The sequence below is a fragment of the Dasypus novemcinctus genome, chromosome 1, assembly GCF_030445035.2.
Source record: "Dasypus novemcinctus isolate mDasNov1 chromosome 1, mDasNov1.1.hap2, whole genome shotgun sequence".
NCBI classification, from domain to species: domain Eukaryota; kingdom Metazoa; phylum Chordata; class Mammalia; order Cingulata; family Dasypodidae; genus Dasypus; species Dasypus novemcinctus.
This window is the reverse complement of record NC_080673.1, coordinates 54,513,236-54,530,386: the sequence shown is the minus strand read 5'-3', so window position 1 is coordinate 54,530,386 and position 17,151 is coordinate 54,513,236. Positions and strand designations below refer to the sequence as shown.

The following is a 17,151-nucleotide window of genomic DNA, read 5'->3' as shown; positions in this document are numbered from 1 at the left end:
TTCCTGGCAACTCTGGGAAGGTTCAGGTTCTACTACTAATTTTGTCTTATGGAACAAGCCTTTTATCTCCTTTCCTAGAACTTCTAATGCTCTATTGTTCTCTATTTTTACCTCTCTATAGTCCTTGACTTTATAAATGGCATAACCATCTGCTCAAATAGAAAAATAATACAGCCTTGTCATCACAAAACAAAACTTTTAAAGAAAAGCAGTATGCTCACTGGAACTTCTGTGTGATTTGGTGTATGGTCGGTTTCCTCTGAAGTCAAGATAATCCATGGAAGATTCTTTAAGTTTGGGTGGTCTTATCTATTAACATTTTCCGTAGGTAATTTAGGACAATTAATACTTCCTAAGACAACCTCTGGGTGCATTCAGTAATACTGAATAGCTACAGCATCGTCACCCAGGCACTGGGCCATAACTAGGCCACAATGGGCTTTATTCTTGCCAGACCTGCCGTCTAAGTAACATCTCCTGGGTTCAACGGTCCCAAAGTGGCCCATATGTGACCTGCTTCTACTTCTTGAGCCAGAGGGGCATTAGCCGAAGGAGCCTTGGGCACGAGGAGCCCGCGGATATCTCATAAGGCCTAGGGGGCGCCCAACGAAAATCTCTATGCGGATGGTGGGTGGCGTCAAACTCTCGCCCGTACCCTTAAAGCGTTTGCCGAGAATGAAGGCCGCAAAGACCAGCGCGGGCCCTCTCGGGCGGGCTCCCTTCGCACCCCAGCTCATGCTGCTTTCGTCGCTGTTCCAACCTCGGCGCTCCAAGCAGTTGGGAACCGCCGGGGCGCGCAGCCGTGCTCGTAGCTCCCCGCTGCGGCCAAGGGGAGGCCTCCACCTACGGGCCTGCAGCAGCCTCGCGTTAGCACTTCCAGGACTTGAGCCGAGCCCGACGCCCGCGCCTCGCGACTTCCTTACCCTAACATTCCCCCCCGGCCACGCCCCGGGCCCACGCTCCAGCCAAGGACGGCTCTTCGGCCTTCTCGCGAGAGACTCCCTTCAGCTGCCTTTCTCTCTCCGCCCTCAGTGATTGCGCCGCTTCCTCCAGAGGGCGGGAACCTTGGACGTGGCGGGGCCGGGACCGCTAGGCTGCGGGCCCGGGGCCCTCAGCTCATTGCCCCGCAGGCGGGCCTTCCGCGCAGCTCTCAAGCCCGGAACAGGCGCCGCGCCTTCCCAGGTAGGCGGGCGCCGGCCCAAGTGGCTTGGGGGCGGAGCCGCGGGCCGCAACGACCCGGGCGGCTGGGTCCCCAGGGCGCCGCCCCTGCGCGGGGGCGGGAAGGCGCGCACGCGCGCTGCCCGGGTGGAGGGCGGTGGCTCTCGCGGCGTTGCGCAGCCCAGCTAGCGGGCTGGGCTCGCTCCCTCCGGGTGGCGTAATCTCCTCGCCTTTCCGCGTCTGCTTTCCTCCGCCTCAGTTTGGGGCGGGTCGGAAGAATGCCTTCTGAGATGGAGTCGTCGCTTGAGGCAAGCTTTTCGTCCAGCGGTGCAGTGCTGGGGACCTCAGGGTCTCTGCCTCCGGCCCGCTCCCGCATCTTCAAGATCATCGTGATCGGCGACTCCAATGTGGGCAAGACGTGCCTGACATACCGCTTCTGCGCTGGCCGCTTTCCGGACCGCACGGAGGCCACTATCGGGGTTGATTTCCGAGAACGAGCGGTGGAGATAGACGGGGAACGTATCAAGGTAAGCGGATGGGGAACTGTCAGGGGGAAAGGACGCCCTGGGATGACAAGTGTGTCCCATTCCCACCGTGGGTTAATCGTGCACCCTGTTCGCAAACCGATGTGGAGGTTGAAGTTGGGGATTGTATATAGCAAAGGATTTGTATATAGCCGACTTCTAAGGCGGTGCTTGTGAAACTTTAATGTGCATGTGATTTACCTGGGGATCTTGTTAAAATGCACATTCTGATTTAAAGCTCCCAGGTGGTGCAGGTGCAGCTGATCCGTGGACCACATCGGAGTCCAGGGACAAGAGTGGAGGGTTATCCAGTGATTCATTGACCATGTCTTATGTGCTGGGAGTCAAGGAAGTGAGGTGGAAGGAAAAACAGTGAAATTTCTCAAGCATGGAAAAGTCATTTTAAAAATAACATTATTTTTTAAGCATTTATTTGATTGAGCCTTAGGTATTGTGGAAGTAAGGCCCCTTGCCTTTGAGTAAGTACTTAGGTATTCCCATGCATACAGTTCTGGTACAGTCGTTTCTATATGGCATAGTTTAGAAAAACATCTATTTTCCTGTAGAAACATTCTATACATGATTGTTCCTACTTCGGTTGCCAAGAGTACGTTTGGCTTCACCTCAGATGCCTTTCCCAATTCTTCCTTCCCTTTAAGTCATGATGGGTGACCCCTCAGATTGGGAACACCAATAATAGTAGAGAGGGTAGTTTGCCCAGAGTTCAGGGCTGGAGTTGTGAAGGGTTTGAATGCAGGCATTGGAGAGTGAGAATTAGTGACAGAGCTGAGGCCTCTAGATGGTATAAACCTTAGACATACTTCTTCATTCCAAACTAGGACTAACCTGTCAGCCACCTGCTTAACACCACCCCTTAAAACATGTGGGCCCTAGGAATACGCTGCCTTCTTTTACTCATCTTGCCTTTTGTTTCAAATTAGGGTGTTCAACCTTACTTCAGTTCCCTGGGGAAGTTCGGGTAGCAGGCTTTCTACTTCATTCCTACCCTCATATCTTTGAGGCAAGAACATTTTATTTTCAGTGTTCTAACTCTCCCCATCCCCAAAGGGATTTTACTGCTAAAGGAGAAATAGACTAGGTCGAAAGAAATCAGACCTTCTTAGGCACTTTTACTTTAAAATTTTTCAAAAGCTTTCCCATACAAAGTGTCCTTTGGGTACACTGTATTAGGGAGTTAAGAAAGGTTGTAAACATTGCAGAGAAAAAAAATAGAAGAAGAGGTTGAACATTTTATCACCAGCATTAGTTTAGGCCAGAGAACCTGTGGGGAAAGAAAATAATAGGGCTTCTGAGGTTTGAGAGGGAGTTTAGATTGGAAGGAGGGGGAACTCTGGGAGAAAGTGCAGGGGCTTTGGAACCCAACCCACCTAGGTTTAAATCTGAACCAACGGAAAAGTAAGGACAGCCGTGTGTCCTTAGTAGGATGACCAGCTTTGCTAGGGACTGTCCCTGTTAAATCTGGATGCCCCACATCTCAGCAGCAGTCTCCTGAGCCTCTGGAAAACTGGGATGGTTGGACACCCTAGTCCTTAGGCAAGTTCCTCAATCTTTCAGAGTCTCTTTTCTCTTCTGAGAAGCTGTGATAATTATACCTTTTTAGGCTGGCGTGAAGATTAGATGAGAACATTTATGAAGCATACGGTTCACAGTAGGTAACCTTAAAAAGATTTTGTCATTCCTAGTGGCTTAATATTATTCCTCCTCTTTGGTACCATCAGGTCCACCAATATGCAACAAAAGACCGAAGCAGAGATGGAGGAGGGCAGAAGCAGGCCGCAGAAGGGGAGAGAAATTAAAAAAAAAAAAGGCAGATGGAATTGGGGCAGCTACAGATATGTGAGCTGTTCTCCGGTTGACATTTATACCTAAAACTGACAGGTGTTTCAGGTGCAAATTTAAGAGACACTAATACTTAAAAAAATAGACATGTCCAGTGTTAAAAAGTCGGATATTCACTACTGAACTGAGTCCAGTGGTGATAAGTACAGCAAGCCCACAGGTGGGATGAATCTGGGAGCGCAGCCTTCATCCTTCTGGGTGAGAGGAGCAAGGAAGAATATATTTCTGGGATTATTCCTCCTGAGCTTTAGCCTCACTTGTTATGTTGATGAGGACCTGGGCACTGAGATTCTTTTTCTTCTTTCGAAGGCCTTAGTCATTGACCTATGCTTCCAACTTCATGACTTGAGAGAGATTTTTATTGTGGTTCAAGAAATTATGGAAAAGTTCTGAGATTTCTGTAGTAGTAAAAGATGTAGTTATATTGGAAATTAAAATAAGAACTTTAAAATTTTTAGTGTCCTTTTCTTTGAGACTGAAAAGTGTTATAGAAGGGTTTTATTCCAGGTGTTTCTTCTTCTTTTGTTCTTGCTATTAACTTGTAATACAGTACAACTTAAGAGTTGCTGAAATGGTTAGATCATCTGGAAAATTGTGAGTCTGATCTGAAATGACATTTCTTCTAATTTTTCATTTTGAAGTGAAAGCTGGAAAGCTGTATGTTACTTTATAATGAAATGGCATTCTGGATTTTGTTTTTATTTGATGATAAAAATGAAACATTGTATTAAAATATTTTTATAATTGTGGGCTGGAAAATGTTCAGAGAGCCTGTCTTATAGCAGTGCCCTGTCAGAATCAGTTCAAATGTTTTGTGAAGTGTGTAACAAAGACTATATTTGTTACTGTGCTCCTAATTGTTCTAATCAGTTCCTATATGCATATAATTGAAAGAGGGAGACATTGTTTGTAGAATTTTAGAACTTGAATGAAATTATGAAATCCTTAAATAAAAATGCAGGCGAGCAGATGTGGCTCAAGCAGTTGAGCCACCTGCTTTCTACATGGGATGCCACTTGTTCATTTCCTGGAGCGTCCTAGAAAAAAGCAAGAAAACAAACAAAATGCATTTGATTTTTTAAACTGTGATGTCCAATTCACATCCATATGCTCTTTCCTTGTGTGTATACCCCCTTCATGTCCAGCTAGATTACGTTCATACAAGCATTTTACGAAGGTACCCACACCAATAGAATATTTAAAACTAAGTGTTGAATTTAGTCTCTTCTCCCATTAGGGGTCAGTAGTTCCTACTTGACAATTGCCGTAGCTTCCTTATCATTTATAGTGGTAGAATTGAATTTTTGCCCTGTTAGATACAAGATGTTAATATTAACTAAAGGAAAGTAACCAGGGTCATCTCTCCTATTAGTGAATCAAATATGTAATGAGTAATTGCTGGATAGAAGACATTTTGTTAAGTACAAAGAGCTATGATACAGTGCAGAAGTCAGCAAATTATGCTTCAGGGCCAGATATGGCCTGCTGACTATTTTTGAACTGAGACTGTTTGTTTTTTAAATAATTTTTTAATTTTTATTTTTAAAGAAGCTTTAGATTACATAAATGTTACATTAGAAAATATGAGGGTTTCTCATATGCCCCCCTCTCTTCCCCTCCCACTGTTTCCCACATTAACAACATCCTTATTAGTGAGGTACATTGGTTACAATTGATGAACCCTCATTGAAGCACTGCTACTAACCATGGATTACAGTTTACATTATAGTTTACACTTTGTCCCATACAATTTTTTAAGTTATGACAAAATATACAATGGCCTGTATCTATCACTGCAGTGTCATGCAGGACCAATAAAATCAGTCTGTAGTCGAATAATAATACATCTACTTGTCCATTGTCCATTCCCTAATCTGAGAATTTTGGATGTTGATGCCCACACTGCTTCTAATTGAGAGGTGGGGTTAGATCCCATGGGGCAGATGGATGTATTGATCTTGCTTGCAGTTGCAGACACTCTCTGTTCCTTGGGATGAGCACTGTCCATCATCGTGTCCTTGTTAGTTATCCTGGGTGAACTGAAGAGTAGGTGTTGCAACTCTGTTGAAATTCAGGGCTCAGATGGCACATGGATGGGCCAAAGATTTAAGTCTCTGGGACACATATCTATCAAGTATAGTACTAATTATGGGTTCAAGTAAAAGGGGTAGAAGAGCCCATATGTAGAGAACCTATAAGTGAGCCTTACTCTGTCACACTGCGGAGCCAAATTCCTGAGCAGTCTGCCCTACTTATAGTATCTGGATATCTCTAGAGCCCTCAGGGGCCCTGCTAGTTGAGGCACCATTTACTGTGGCAGTCAATGAGATCCTGCTGAGACTTGCATAAGCGTAACATCTGGAATGACTCCCCACTCACTTTGATATCTCTTAGCCATGAAAACTCATTTTTATTTACCATTTCCTCCTTTTAGTCAAGGTCTTTTTCCAGATGCATTGTTAGTTGGTGCTTGGTAATAATCCCTTCATGCCAGGGAGGCTTATCCCCAGGAGTCATGACCCATGCTAGGAGGGATGGTAGCATGTATATATGCTGAGTTTGGGTTAGAGAGAGGATGCATTTGAGCAACAAGGAGGCTTTCAGGAGGTAACTCTTAGGGACTGTATATAACTAGGGTAAGTTTCAGTTTCACAAGGAAAGTTTCATAAGTACAGTCAGCAATGCCAAGGGCCTGGTATAATTGTCTTCCTTTGCTAATCAATTGGGGGGGGGGGGGGTTGTGTCCTATTAGAGAATGTAGCGAACTTTCCAGGATGGGAATTCAATATTTTTTTGATTCTTGTGTGGATCTCCACCCACTGAGACAATGTCCCATGAACACTTGAACATATTCGTATGTCTTCTGGGCATGCCCCAGGTGAACCTCTTCCCATGCATCCTCACATCACTGACACCCTGCACCAGTGATCCTCCCCCACCACTGCTGTGACCCTTCTATGATCCAAAACCTCTCCAAAAATGAAGCCAACAAAGTAACTGAATAAAATTAATAAGAAAATGAAATAATTTAAAAAATAACCAATAAAATAAAGAAATTTTAAGCAATTTGAAAAAATAAAAAAATTTTAGACATTGTGTCTTATGTCACTGTAAGACCTGTTGTCTTCTATGTACAATGATATTTTCTTCCATATATTCCCTCCAGGGTCTTATTTTTTTCATTTTATCTTCAAAGAAGCTTTAGGATATAGAAAAGTCACATAGAGAATACAGGTGATTTCCATATACTCAATGCCCTTCCCCTTTTCTTCTCTCCCTTATTAATAACATTTTATATGCAAATGGTACATTTGTTACAATTGATGTACAAATATTGAAGGATTACTACTAACCATGGTTAATGGTTTACATTATGGTTTACATTTTGGATTGTACACTTTTATAGCTTTTGACAAAGTTGAAGTGGCTTGTATCCATTATTACAAGATCATGCTAAACATTTCTAATGCCCTAAAAACACCCTACATTCCATCTGTTCTATTCTTCCCTCCACCTCCCCTCAGAACATGTGGTAACCACTTAGTTTCATTTTTTGAAGAATAAGGTTCATAGTTACTTGTAGTAACATGGAGGGCTTGACATATTGGTCTGTTTTCTTTTATTATGTATTGCCTGTGTTCTTGAGGGATTCTTGTCCCTCTAATTGAGAACATAGCAGAACCTCCCAGGATGGAAGTTTAATATTTTCTTTTTTATTGTGTGGGTCTCCACTAACTGATATAACACACTATGACAAAACGAACTCTTAGATATTCCATAGAAGTCTGCCCCAGGTGTTCCCTATCCCATATACCCCACACACCTGACACCCTACACCAGTTACCCTCCCCTGCCATATTTGCCAGAAGAACATTTCCACTATTATAGGTTTAACCACAGACCTGCAAATCCCAGAATTTATCTGCTCCTTCCCCTGACCCTCCACCCAGTCCCATGGATAGTCCAACCTAACTCCTCCAGCCTACTCCCCCATTACAGACCAGTCCTGCCAAATCCAATCATGTCACTGCACCACTGTCACACCCATCAATTGCCCAACCATACCCTTCCACCTAATCATAGGTTTTGCCCTTATGGGCATTGGCTCACTACCCTCAACTCCCTTTCTGTCTACTATAAACCTATCTTCTGGACTTGTTCTGCAGGTCTGCTCAGTTTGCTTAATTCATATCAGTGAGGTCATGTAATATTTGTCCTTCAGTGCCTGACTTACTTCACTCAACATTAGGTCTTCAAGATTCATCCGTGTTATCCTGTGTGTTAATACTGTATACCATCTTGCAGCTGGGTAATATTTCCTTGTATGTATATATCACAGTTTGCTTATACATTCATCTGTTGATGGTCATTTGGGTTGCTTTCAACTTTTGGCAATAGTGAATAATGCCACCAAATAGTCATGACTTTTGGTGTGCGTATATCTGTTCGTGTCCCTACTTTCAATTCTTCTGGGTATATACCCAGAAGTGGGATTGCTGGATTATATGATAGTCCTATAGTTAGCTTCCTGAGGCACCATCAAACTGTCCTCCACAATGGATGCACCATTCAACATTCCCATAAGGTGGATAGGTGTTCCCTTTCCTCCACATCCTCTCCAACACTTGTAGTGCTTTGTTTTTTTAATAACTGCCAGTCTAATGGGTGTAAGATGATATCTCATTGTAGTTTGATTTGCATTTCCCTAAAAGCTAGTGATATTGAGCATCTTTTCATGTGCTTTTTAGGCATTTGTATTTCTTTGGAGAATGTCTATTCAAATCTCTTACCCATTTTTTAAATGGGTTGTTTGTCTTTTTGTTTTTGAGATGTAGGATTTCTTTATATATGCTAGATATTAGGCCCCTATCAGAGTTGGTTACCAAATATGTTCTCCCATTGAGTAGGCTGCATTTTCACTTTCTTGACAAACTCCTTTGAAGCACAGAAGTTTTTAATTTACCTATTTTTTTCTTTCATTGTTTGTGCTTTTGATATAAAGTTTTTGAAACCATTCCTACTACAAGATCTCATATGTGCTTCCCTACATTATCTTCTAGGAGCTTTATGGACTTGGCTCTTATATTTAGATCTTTGATCCATCTTGAGTTAATTTTTGTATAGAGCGTAAGATGGTGTGTTCCTCTCTCATTCTTTTGGATATGGATATCCAGTTCTCCAAGCACCATTTGTTGAAGAGGCTATTCTCTCACAGTTGAGTTGGCTTGGTGGCCCTGTCAAATATCCGTTGATTGTATATGTGAGGATCTATATCAGAACTCTCGATTCAGTTCCATTGGTCAGTGTAGCAGTTTGATATTATTGATGAATTCCAAAGAGAAATATTGGATTAGGTTTGTAAATTGATCTTTTCCTCTGGGCATATTAGAGTGTATTGCATTCAGAGGTTTTATTTTTACTTGATTAAGTAATGATTAAGGCTTTGATTGGGCCACATCAGTAGGACATTGAGTTCCTGTCCTCATGGGAACTCACAGAGAAGCAGCACCATGGAGAAGGGAGGTTGGAGTTTTGAGCTGGAGCTCAGGAAGTAAGCACACAGAGGAGCAGAGCAGCTGAGCATAGAGAGAATCGATCCCCAGGGAGAGAGACAGAATCAGTTGCCTGATAGTCTATAGTTGGCCTTGTGGAGTAAACATGCAGCTGATCCCAGAGAGAAACAAGCCCCAGGAAGAGAGGAATCCAGGAAGCCTGAACTTTTGGCAGATGTTGGCAGCCATCTTGCTCCAGCACATAGCAACAGACTTTGATGAGGAAAGTAACTTATGCTTTATGGCCTGGTAACTGTAAGCTCTTCCAGAATATTTGGTAGAATTCACCTGTAAAGTCATCTGTTCCTGGGCTTTTCTTAGTTAGGAGGTTTCTGAGGACTAATTCAATCTTGTTGCTTTTGATTGGTCTGTTGAGTTCATCAGTTTCTTCTTTCATCAATGTAGGCTGATTGTGTGTTTCTAGGAATTTGTCCATTTCATTAAGTTATCAATCTCATTGGCATACAATTTTTCAAAGTGTCCTTATATGATATCCTTTATTTCTGTGAGATCAGTGGTGATAGCCCCTTCCTTGTTTCTTATTTTATGTATTTGCATCTTCTCTCTTTTTTTCTTTATTAATCTAACTAAGGGTTTGTCAATTAATCTTCCCAAAGAACCAGTTTTTGGTTTTGTTTATTTTTTCTAGTGCTTTCTTATTTTCAAATTCATTTAGCTCTGCTCTAACTTTGTTATTTCTTCCTTTCTACTTGCTTTGGGGTTAGTTTGTTTTGTTCTTTTCTAATTGCTCCCAGGTGTGCAGTTAGGTCTTTGATTTTAGTTCTTTTTTTAATATAGGCCTTTATGGCTATGAATTTCCCTCTCCATACAGCCTTTACTGTATTCCATAGGTTCTGATAGGTTGTGTTGTCATTTTCATTCATTTCAAGGTAGTTACTTATTTCTTTTGCAATTTCCGCTTTGACCCACTGATTGTCTAAGAGTGTGTTGTTTAGCTTCCATATCTTTGTGCCTAATCTGGTTCTCTGCCCCTTACTGATTTCCAGCTTCATTACATTGTGGTCAGAGAAATTACTTCATATAATTTCAATCTTTCTGAATTCATTGATAGTTGTTCTGTGGCCTAGCATGTAGTCTGTCCTAGAGAATGATCCATGTGCATTAACAAAGAATATATATCCTGCAGTTTTTGGGTGTAATGTTCTATATATGTCTATTAGGTCTTGGTCCTCTAACATATTATTCAAGGTCTCTGTGTCTTTATTGACCCTCTGCTGAGATGTTCTGTCTAATGGTGATAATGGTGTATTAAAGTCCCCATTATAATTGGAGAGGCATCTATTTCTCCACCCAGTTTTTCCAGTGTTTGCCTCATGTATTTTGAGGCACCCTTGTTAGGTGCATAAATGTTTATGATTGTTCTTTCTTCTTGATAGATAATCTCTTCCATTAATATTTGGCATCTGTATTAGTCAGCCAAAGGGGTGCTGATGCAAAATACCAGAAACTGGTTGGTTTTTATAAAGGGTATTTATTTGGGGTAGGAGCTTACAGTTACCAGGCCATAAGCATAAGTTACTTCTCTCACCAAAGTATATTTTCACGTTTTGGAGCAAGATAGCTGTCGATGTCTGTGAGTGTTCAGGCTTCCTGGGTTCCTCTGGGCTCAGCTTCTCTGTTTTCCTCACAAGGTCAGCTGTAGACTATGAGCCTCTCTAGACTTTGCCTTTCTCCACAAGGTCAGCTGTAGATTATCAGGTGAATGACTCTGTCTCTCTCCCTGGGGTTTCTGCCTGTCTAAGGAGCTGTCTCTATTCCTCTGTGTCTTCTCCTGGCATAGATCCTCTCTTCCTAGGGCTTGCTTCTCCTTCCTCTGTGTGCTTACTTCCTGGGGCTCCAGCTTAACACTTCAGCATTAAACTCCAACATCAAAAACCCCCAACTCTGTCCTTTGCCTTGCTTTTTATCTGTGAGTCCTCATCCACCAAGGGGTAGGGACTCAAAGCCCTAATGACATGGCCCACTTAAAGCCCTAATCATAACTTAATTATGCCCAGGTACTGACCAGATTACAAACATAATCCAGTATCTGTTTTTGGAATTCATAACCATATCAAACTGCTAGTGTCCTTCTTTGTCTCTTACAATAATTTTGCCTTTAAAGTCTGTTTTATCCAATATTAGTATAGCTACTCCCATTCTTTTTTCTTTATTGTTTACATGTAAAATTGTTTTTCAACCATTCACTTTCAGCCTTCCTGCATCCCTGGGTCTAAGGTGTGTTTCTTGTAGGCAGCATATAAATAGGTCATATTTCCTTATCCATTCTGCCAATCTGTGTCTCTTGATTGGCAAATTTAATCCATTAATGTTTAATGTGATTACTGTCAAGGTATTACTTACAAGAGCCGTATTTTCTTTAGGTTTATGTATGTTATATGTTGTTTTTATTTCTATTTTTATCTTTTTAGTTATTCTTACGAATATTCTTCCTTCCTACACTCTCCTCTGACCCTCTCCTGTTTTTCCCTTCAACCTGCAGAACTTCTTTTAGCATTTCTTGTTGAAAATGCTCTTAATTTCTGTTTTTCTGTGAATATTTTGAACTCTCCCTCATTTCTGAATGCTGTCTTTGCTGGATACAGAATTCTTGGCTGAGAGTTTTTTTCTTTTAGCACCTTAACTATGTTATACCACTACTTTCTTCCCTTCATGGTGTTCAGATAAGAAATAAGCACTTAATGTTGTCTATCTTCCCTTGTATGTGGTGGATCTCTTTTCTCTTGCTGCTGTCAGTATTCTCTCTTTCTCTTGAGCATTGGACCATTTGATAAGTATATGTCTTGGGGTAGGCCTGTTAGGATTTATACTGTTGGTATTTTGCACTTTTTGGACATGTATGTCCATGTCCCTCAAAAGATTTGGGAAATTTTCAGCCTTTATTTCCTCTTAACACTCCTTCTGCCCCCTTTCCATTCTCTTCTCTTTCTGGGATGCCTATAATGTGTATGTTTTCACATTTTGTGTTGTCATGCAAATACCTAAGTCCCTGCTGAATGTCTTCTATATTTTAATCTATCTTTTCCACTATCTGTCTGATTTCAAATGCACCGTCTTCAACATCACTGATTCTTTTCTCTGGCTGTTCAAATCTGCTCTTATGTGCTTTCAGTGTATTTTTATTTTTTACATTGTGCAATTCATTACCATCAGATCCGTTATCTTTTAATTTATTTATTTTAAAAAGATTTTTATTTATTTATTTAATTCCCCCCTCTCCCCCGGTTGTCTCTTCTCTGTGTCTATTTGCTGCGTCTTGTTTCTTTGTCCGCTTCTGTTGTCGACAGCGGTGTGGAAAATGTGGGCGGCGCCATTCCTGGGCAGGCTGCACTCTTTCGTGCTGGGTGGCTCTCCTTACAGGTGCACTCCTTGCGCGTAGGGCTCCCCTACGCAGGGGACACCCCTGTGTGGCAGGGCACTCCTTGCGCGCATCAGCACTGCGCACGGGCCAGCTCCACACGGGTCAAGGAGGCCCGGGGTTTGAACCACGGACCTCCCATGTGGTAGACGGATGCCCTAACCACTGGGCCAAGTCCGTTTCCCCCGTTATCTTTTTAAAGTATGCTTACAGTTTCTTCAGTATGCTCTCCCAGTGTCTTCTTGATATGTTTTATCTATTTCTTCATTTCATTAAGTTGATTAGTATTTGTTTGGACATCCTTGATTAATTGTTCCATGTTCTGCCTCTCCTCCTGTTTTCAAATTTGTTCATTAACTGGACTATGTCTTCCTGTTTCTTAGTATGGCTTGTAATTTTTTGTTGGTGTCTGGGCATCTGCTTATCTTGATGGACTTATTTGGTTGGTTACCTTCTCTTTCTACTCTAAGGTTTTATTTTATTGTTTCTTTGTGTGTGGTAAAGTTAGTTTTTGGTACTTGTTTCATCTTATTCTGTATCCTTGCAATTGTCTGTGTTCCCTTGGAATTCCAAAAAAAAAAAAATTAAGACCAAAGAAAAGGAAAGAGATAAGAGAAAAAGAACAATCATCATCATAATAATAACAATAATAATTAAAATGTAGAAGCGAAACCATACAAGAGCTAGGAAACTAAATAAGTATCACAAGTAAAAAAATCACAAAAATTACAAAGGAATAAGAATTTTAAAAAGTGAAATAGAAAAAAATGAAACGAAACAAAACAGAGAAAAAAATAGAGTAAAGGGCTGTACTGATGAGAAGAGAATAAATTGAAAAAAAAAAAAAAAAAAAGGAAAAGAGAGAGAAAGAATAAATGAAGACCAAACAAGAGGAGGTGGAATGAAAGAAAATCAACAGAAGTCAGAAGATAGAAAAATGAAGTGAAGAAATAAAGTAGGTTGAAAAAATAAGTAAAAGAAAACAAAGAAAGGGAAAAGACAACAAACAAGAAACAAAACAACAACAAAAAACAACCCAGGAAAAACAACCTTCCCTCTTAGGCTCCTAGGGACCTTCTCAGGCACATGGTGCTCATCAATTAACCACTCTGCAGCCTGCCCTCCACAGTTATCTACCCAGTTTTAGCAAATAAATGAAAAAAAGAAAAAAAAGAACTGATAAACAGATCCAAAAAACCCTAAAATAAAACAGCAGAATCTCAGTGTGTATGCTGTCTATTATAAGGTGCTAGCTGTGTGCCTGATAACTCGGTGGTTCACTTTCTGGATTCCTTTTCTTAGGAGGTTTCTGGACTCAAACCAGGGACCTTCTATATGCAAGGCAGGAATTCCTCCATTGAGCAGCACCTGCCCAATAAGTTAAATAGACTTCTGAAAGCTTAGGTGAGTTGGACTTTTAACAGTTTTCAGGGGCCAGGCTAGTTAGGCAACTGCCTCTGCCCCCTCCCTGGCCTAGGTCCTCTCCCCCAGGTGGCTGGGTGTGACAGCCTGTCTGAGCAGATTCCCCCTCCCCTCCCCCAGGGCCACCTCAGTGCTGGCTGGGGTCCTCCCCGAGATTCAAATGGGGCTCAGGTGGCCAAACCCACTGAAAAGAAACCACATTTACCACCCCTCGCCAGACCCCTCTGCCTCCCAGGGAACACTCCCCCCACTCAGCTGGCTACTGTGAACCAGGGGTTCCACAGGAGGCTCTTTGCCTTGAGCATGGGGCTTATGCACCTGCTATTTCAAGCTACCGGGGCCAGCAACTCACGGTTTTTGTTATTGCCACATTTTATCACTGCTTTTATTCCTTGGTTCAGACGGACTTCAAAATGAAGAAATGCAACCTCAATGCAGCAATCAGATGATTATTTAATTACAGCTCAGTGTTACAACTTGAGTTCCCAGTATTACAGCTTGAGTGTTAGCCTGGCTGGGGCAAGGGTGAAGTGCACCCCACAGCTCATTGTCACAGCTTGGGTGACCAGGACGAAGATGGGGGCGCACCCGGGGCTTTGGGGCTGCGCTAGATATTGGCTCACTGTGCAACCACCCCAGGGATGGAGCCTAAAGTTGCAATGCTCTAATTGTTTTTTCTCTCCCCTCCCCCCTGCTTTGTTTGCTGTCTGTGTCCATTCCTTGTGATCTTCTGTATCTTTTTCTCTTTTTGTCTTCTCGTTTTCTTCCTCTGGGATTACTGGGACTTGGTCATGGGGACCTCTGATGTGGAGAGAGGTTCCCTTTCACTTGCGCCACCTCATTTCCTGGTTTCTGTTGCACCTTGCCTTGGCTCTCCCCTTCGTCTCTCTTATTTTGTTGCATCATCTTGCTGCGATACTTGCCACGTGGGCCTCCTTTTACCAGCATGCCCCAGGGATCGAACCTGGGTCCTCCCATTTGGTAGACGGAAGCTCAGTCACTTGAGCCACATTTGCTTTCCTCTCTTGTTTGTCACTGGGTTTTGTGCAGGAGCACTGGCTAGGGTTTGGAAGCTAAATTAACATTTTCCATTAATAGGGTATGCTAACTGGGAGGTGTAGGATTGAGTGATTATCAAAGTTAGATTAGCATTTTATGTTAAAAGGGTATGCTAGCTGGGAGGTGTCAGATTGGCTGATTATTAATTAGGACAAGAGCTTGAAAATCTCTTACCCTATTGGTTGGCTCTTCCTCCTGCCTAGGGGACACAGTTTAACTGCCAGCCTGCTCCCTCAGTTTTTTCCTTGGCTGCTTTGTCTCGTTCCTTCCTGAACAATGCTCAGCAGCCTCCTGTTCTGTAGATCCCCAAAGCAGCTCCCTTGTGTAGGTTTTTGGCCTTTCTTCGCTGTTTTTTGTGAGAGAGCTGAGCAGTGCCTACATATATCGATGCCATTATCCTGCGAGTCTCTTGTTTGTTTTTACATTTTTAAGTGGTTGGAAAAAAATCAGAAGAAAAGAATTTCATGACATATGAAAATTATATGAAATTCAAATTTCAGTGTCTATAAATAAAGTTATATTGGAACACAACCACTCTCATTTGTTTACATGTTGTCCGGCTGCTTTTGTGCTACAATGGCAGACTTAAATAGCCCACAAAGCCTAAAACATTTACTCTCTGGGCCTTCACAGTAAAAGTTTGCTGATCCAGATATAGTACCTGGTAAACTTGCCTTCCTAGCTAGGTGTAATATGATTTATACTCCTAAAAAGATGACCAACAAAACGAGGCAGTGAATGAGTGCCAAACTGTGTAGAAGCTGGTAGAAAAACCATTCTCGCTTTGAGTGCTGGGTGAGGTTTCAGAGGAAGGCTGAACTGAGAGAGCTTTTCTTATGAACATCAGCAGGGTCAAAGATTCCTGTGGAAGAGTGGCAGGTGAATAGAATGTGGCTTGCTGGTAGCAATATTTGTGAAGGGCTTGAAAAACATCTAACACGTAAACATGTTACAAAGTATGGAGTATTTTATGAAAGATAAATATGACAGAATTGAGGATGATTTGAGAGTGAGACCCAGTCTACCCCTGGGCCTGTTTTTTTCTACTTGTGTTCTCTCCTTTGGCAGTCTCTTGCTTCATTTATCATGTCTATGAAGATAACGTCGCTTTGGGCCAGACCTCTCCCCTCATGTGACATTCTGCATTTCCTGCTGCCTTCTATATGCGACTATTAGGATAATCCCTCCTTTGCTTTAAATATCTGAAGTGAGTTCATCTTCCCGAGAAATCTATGCCTCCTCTGCATCACCTGGGTGGCCCTGATGCCATCCTCCTCATCCTTGTGCCCGCCTCACTCTCCTTTGCTCCCTAAGTCCTATCTGATTTCCGTGTGCGTGATTTCTTCCACTCAGCCTCTCCTCAAAATCCTAGTTCGGGGTTTGTTTGTTTGTTTGTATGTTTACCTCTCTCCAGAACTATTGAAGCAGCTTGGTTGGTCTCCGACCTCCATCCTCCTCGTTTAATGTCTTGTACATTGTTGCCCAGATGCCAGATTAGTGTTGCATTTCAGGGAGATTATTCTGCCCTGGTTTAAGATGCCTGTGGTCGTTCTCCATTATATTATAAAGTTCCAAATTTTAAAATTAACATAGCCCTTCCTTCATTTGGCTCTGAACTGCTTTAACTTCCTTCAGGCTCCCTTGTTCCACCTATTTGCTGCTCCATATATTTTCCCTTTGTTTTGCTCACTTTAAAAATTTTTTTTTTTAGAAAGTACCAGAGATTGAACCCAGGACTTTGGGTGTGGGAGGCAGCTGCTCAACCATGGAGCTCCCTCCACACCTATTTTGCTCACTCTTTGCCTTGTCTCTATCTAGAATTTCTGCTTCTCTCCCTCTCTCCTTCACTCTGTTTCTTCCTTCTGTGAAGTCCTTTTAGCACCTTACCTGAGCCTATAAAGCCCCTCTGTCTCTTTCCTCATTGTATTATGTCCATGTGTTACCTCCCTTATTGAGGGCTTATTCATTCTTACTGAGCGCAGTTTCCATGTCTGATAATTCCATAGACTTCTCCTGGTATCTCATTTAGTTCTTAAACCCACGTTGCAGGTTCTTAGGAAATCAGTGTTGAATGCACCGTGGCAAGGAGATCAGTTTGTAGGATGCTCTAGAGATCCAAAATTGAGGTGATCAGGGAAGCTCATGGAAAGAAAGAAGTGATAAAAGAAGCATTTTGGGGATACAGCCAAAAGGCTTA

General features: G+C 42.3%; 1 protein-coding gene across 2 annotated transcripts in view; it reads left to right on the top strand.

Annotated features, from left to right (window-relative positions):
- The first annotated feature begins 622 nt into the window (after window positions 1-622).
- RAB33B (RAB33B, member RAS oncogene family) overlaps window positions 623-17,151 on the top strand; it is a 30,744-nt gene continuing 14,215 nt past the window's right edge. Inside the window, exons 1-2 of one of the 2 annotated variants that reach the window (XM_004471952.5) lie at window positions 623-1,182; window positions 1,418-1,685. In XM_004471952.5, coding sequence (XP_004472009.2) covers window positions 1,437-1,685 — 249 coding nt within the window. In that variant the 5' untranslated portion in view covers window positions 623-1,182; window positions 1,418-1,436. Of the gene's footprint in view, window positions 1,183-1,245; window positions 1,686-17,151 lie in introns of those variants that run through there. The other variant, XM_012530442.4, reaches the window with a different exon arrangement.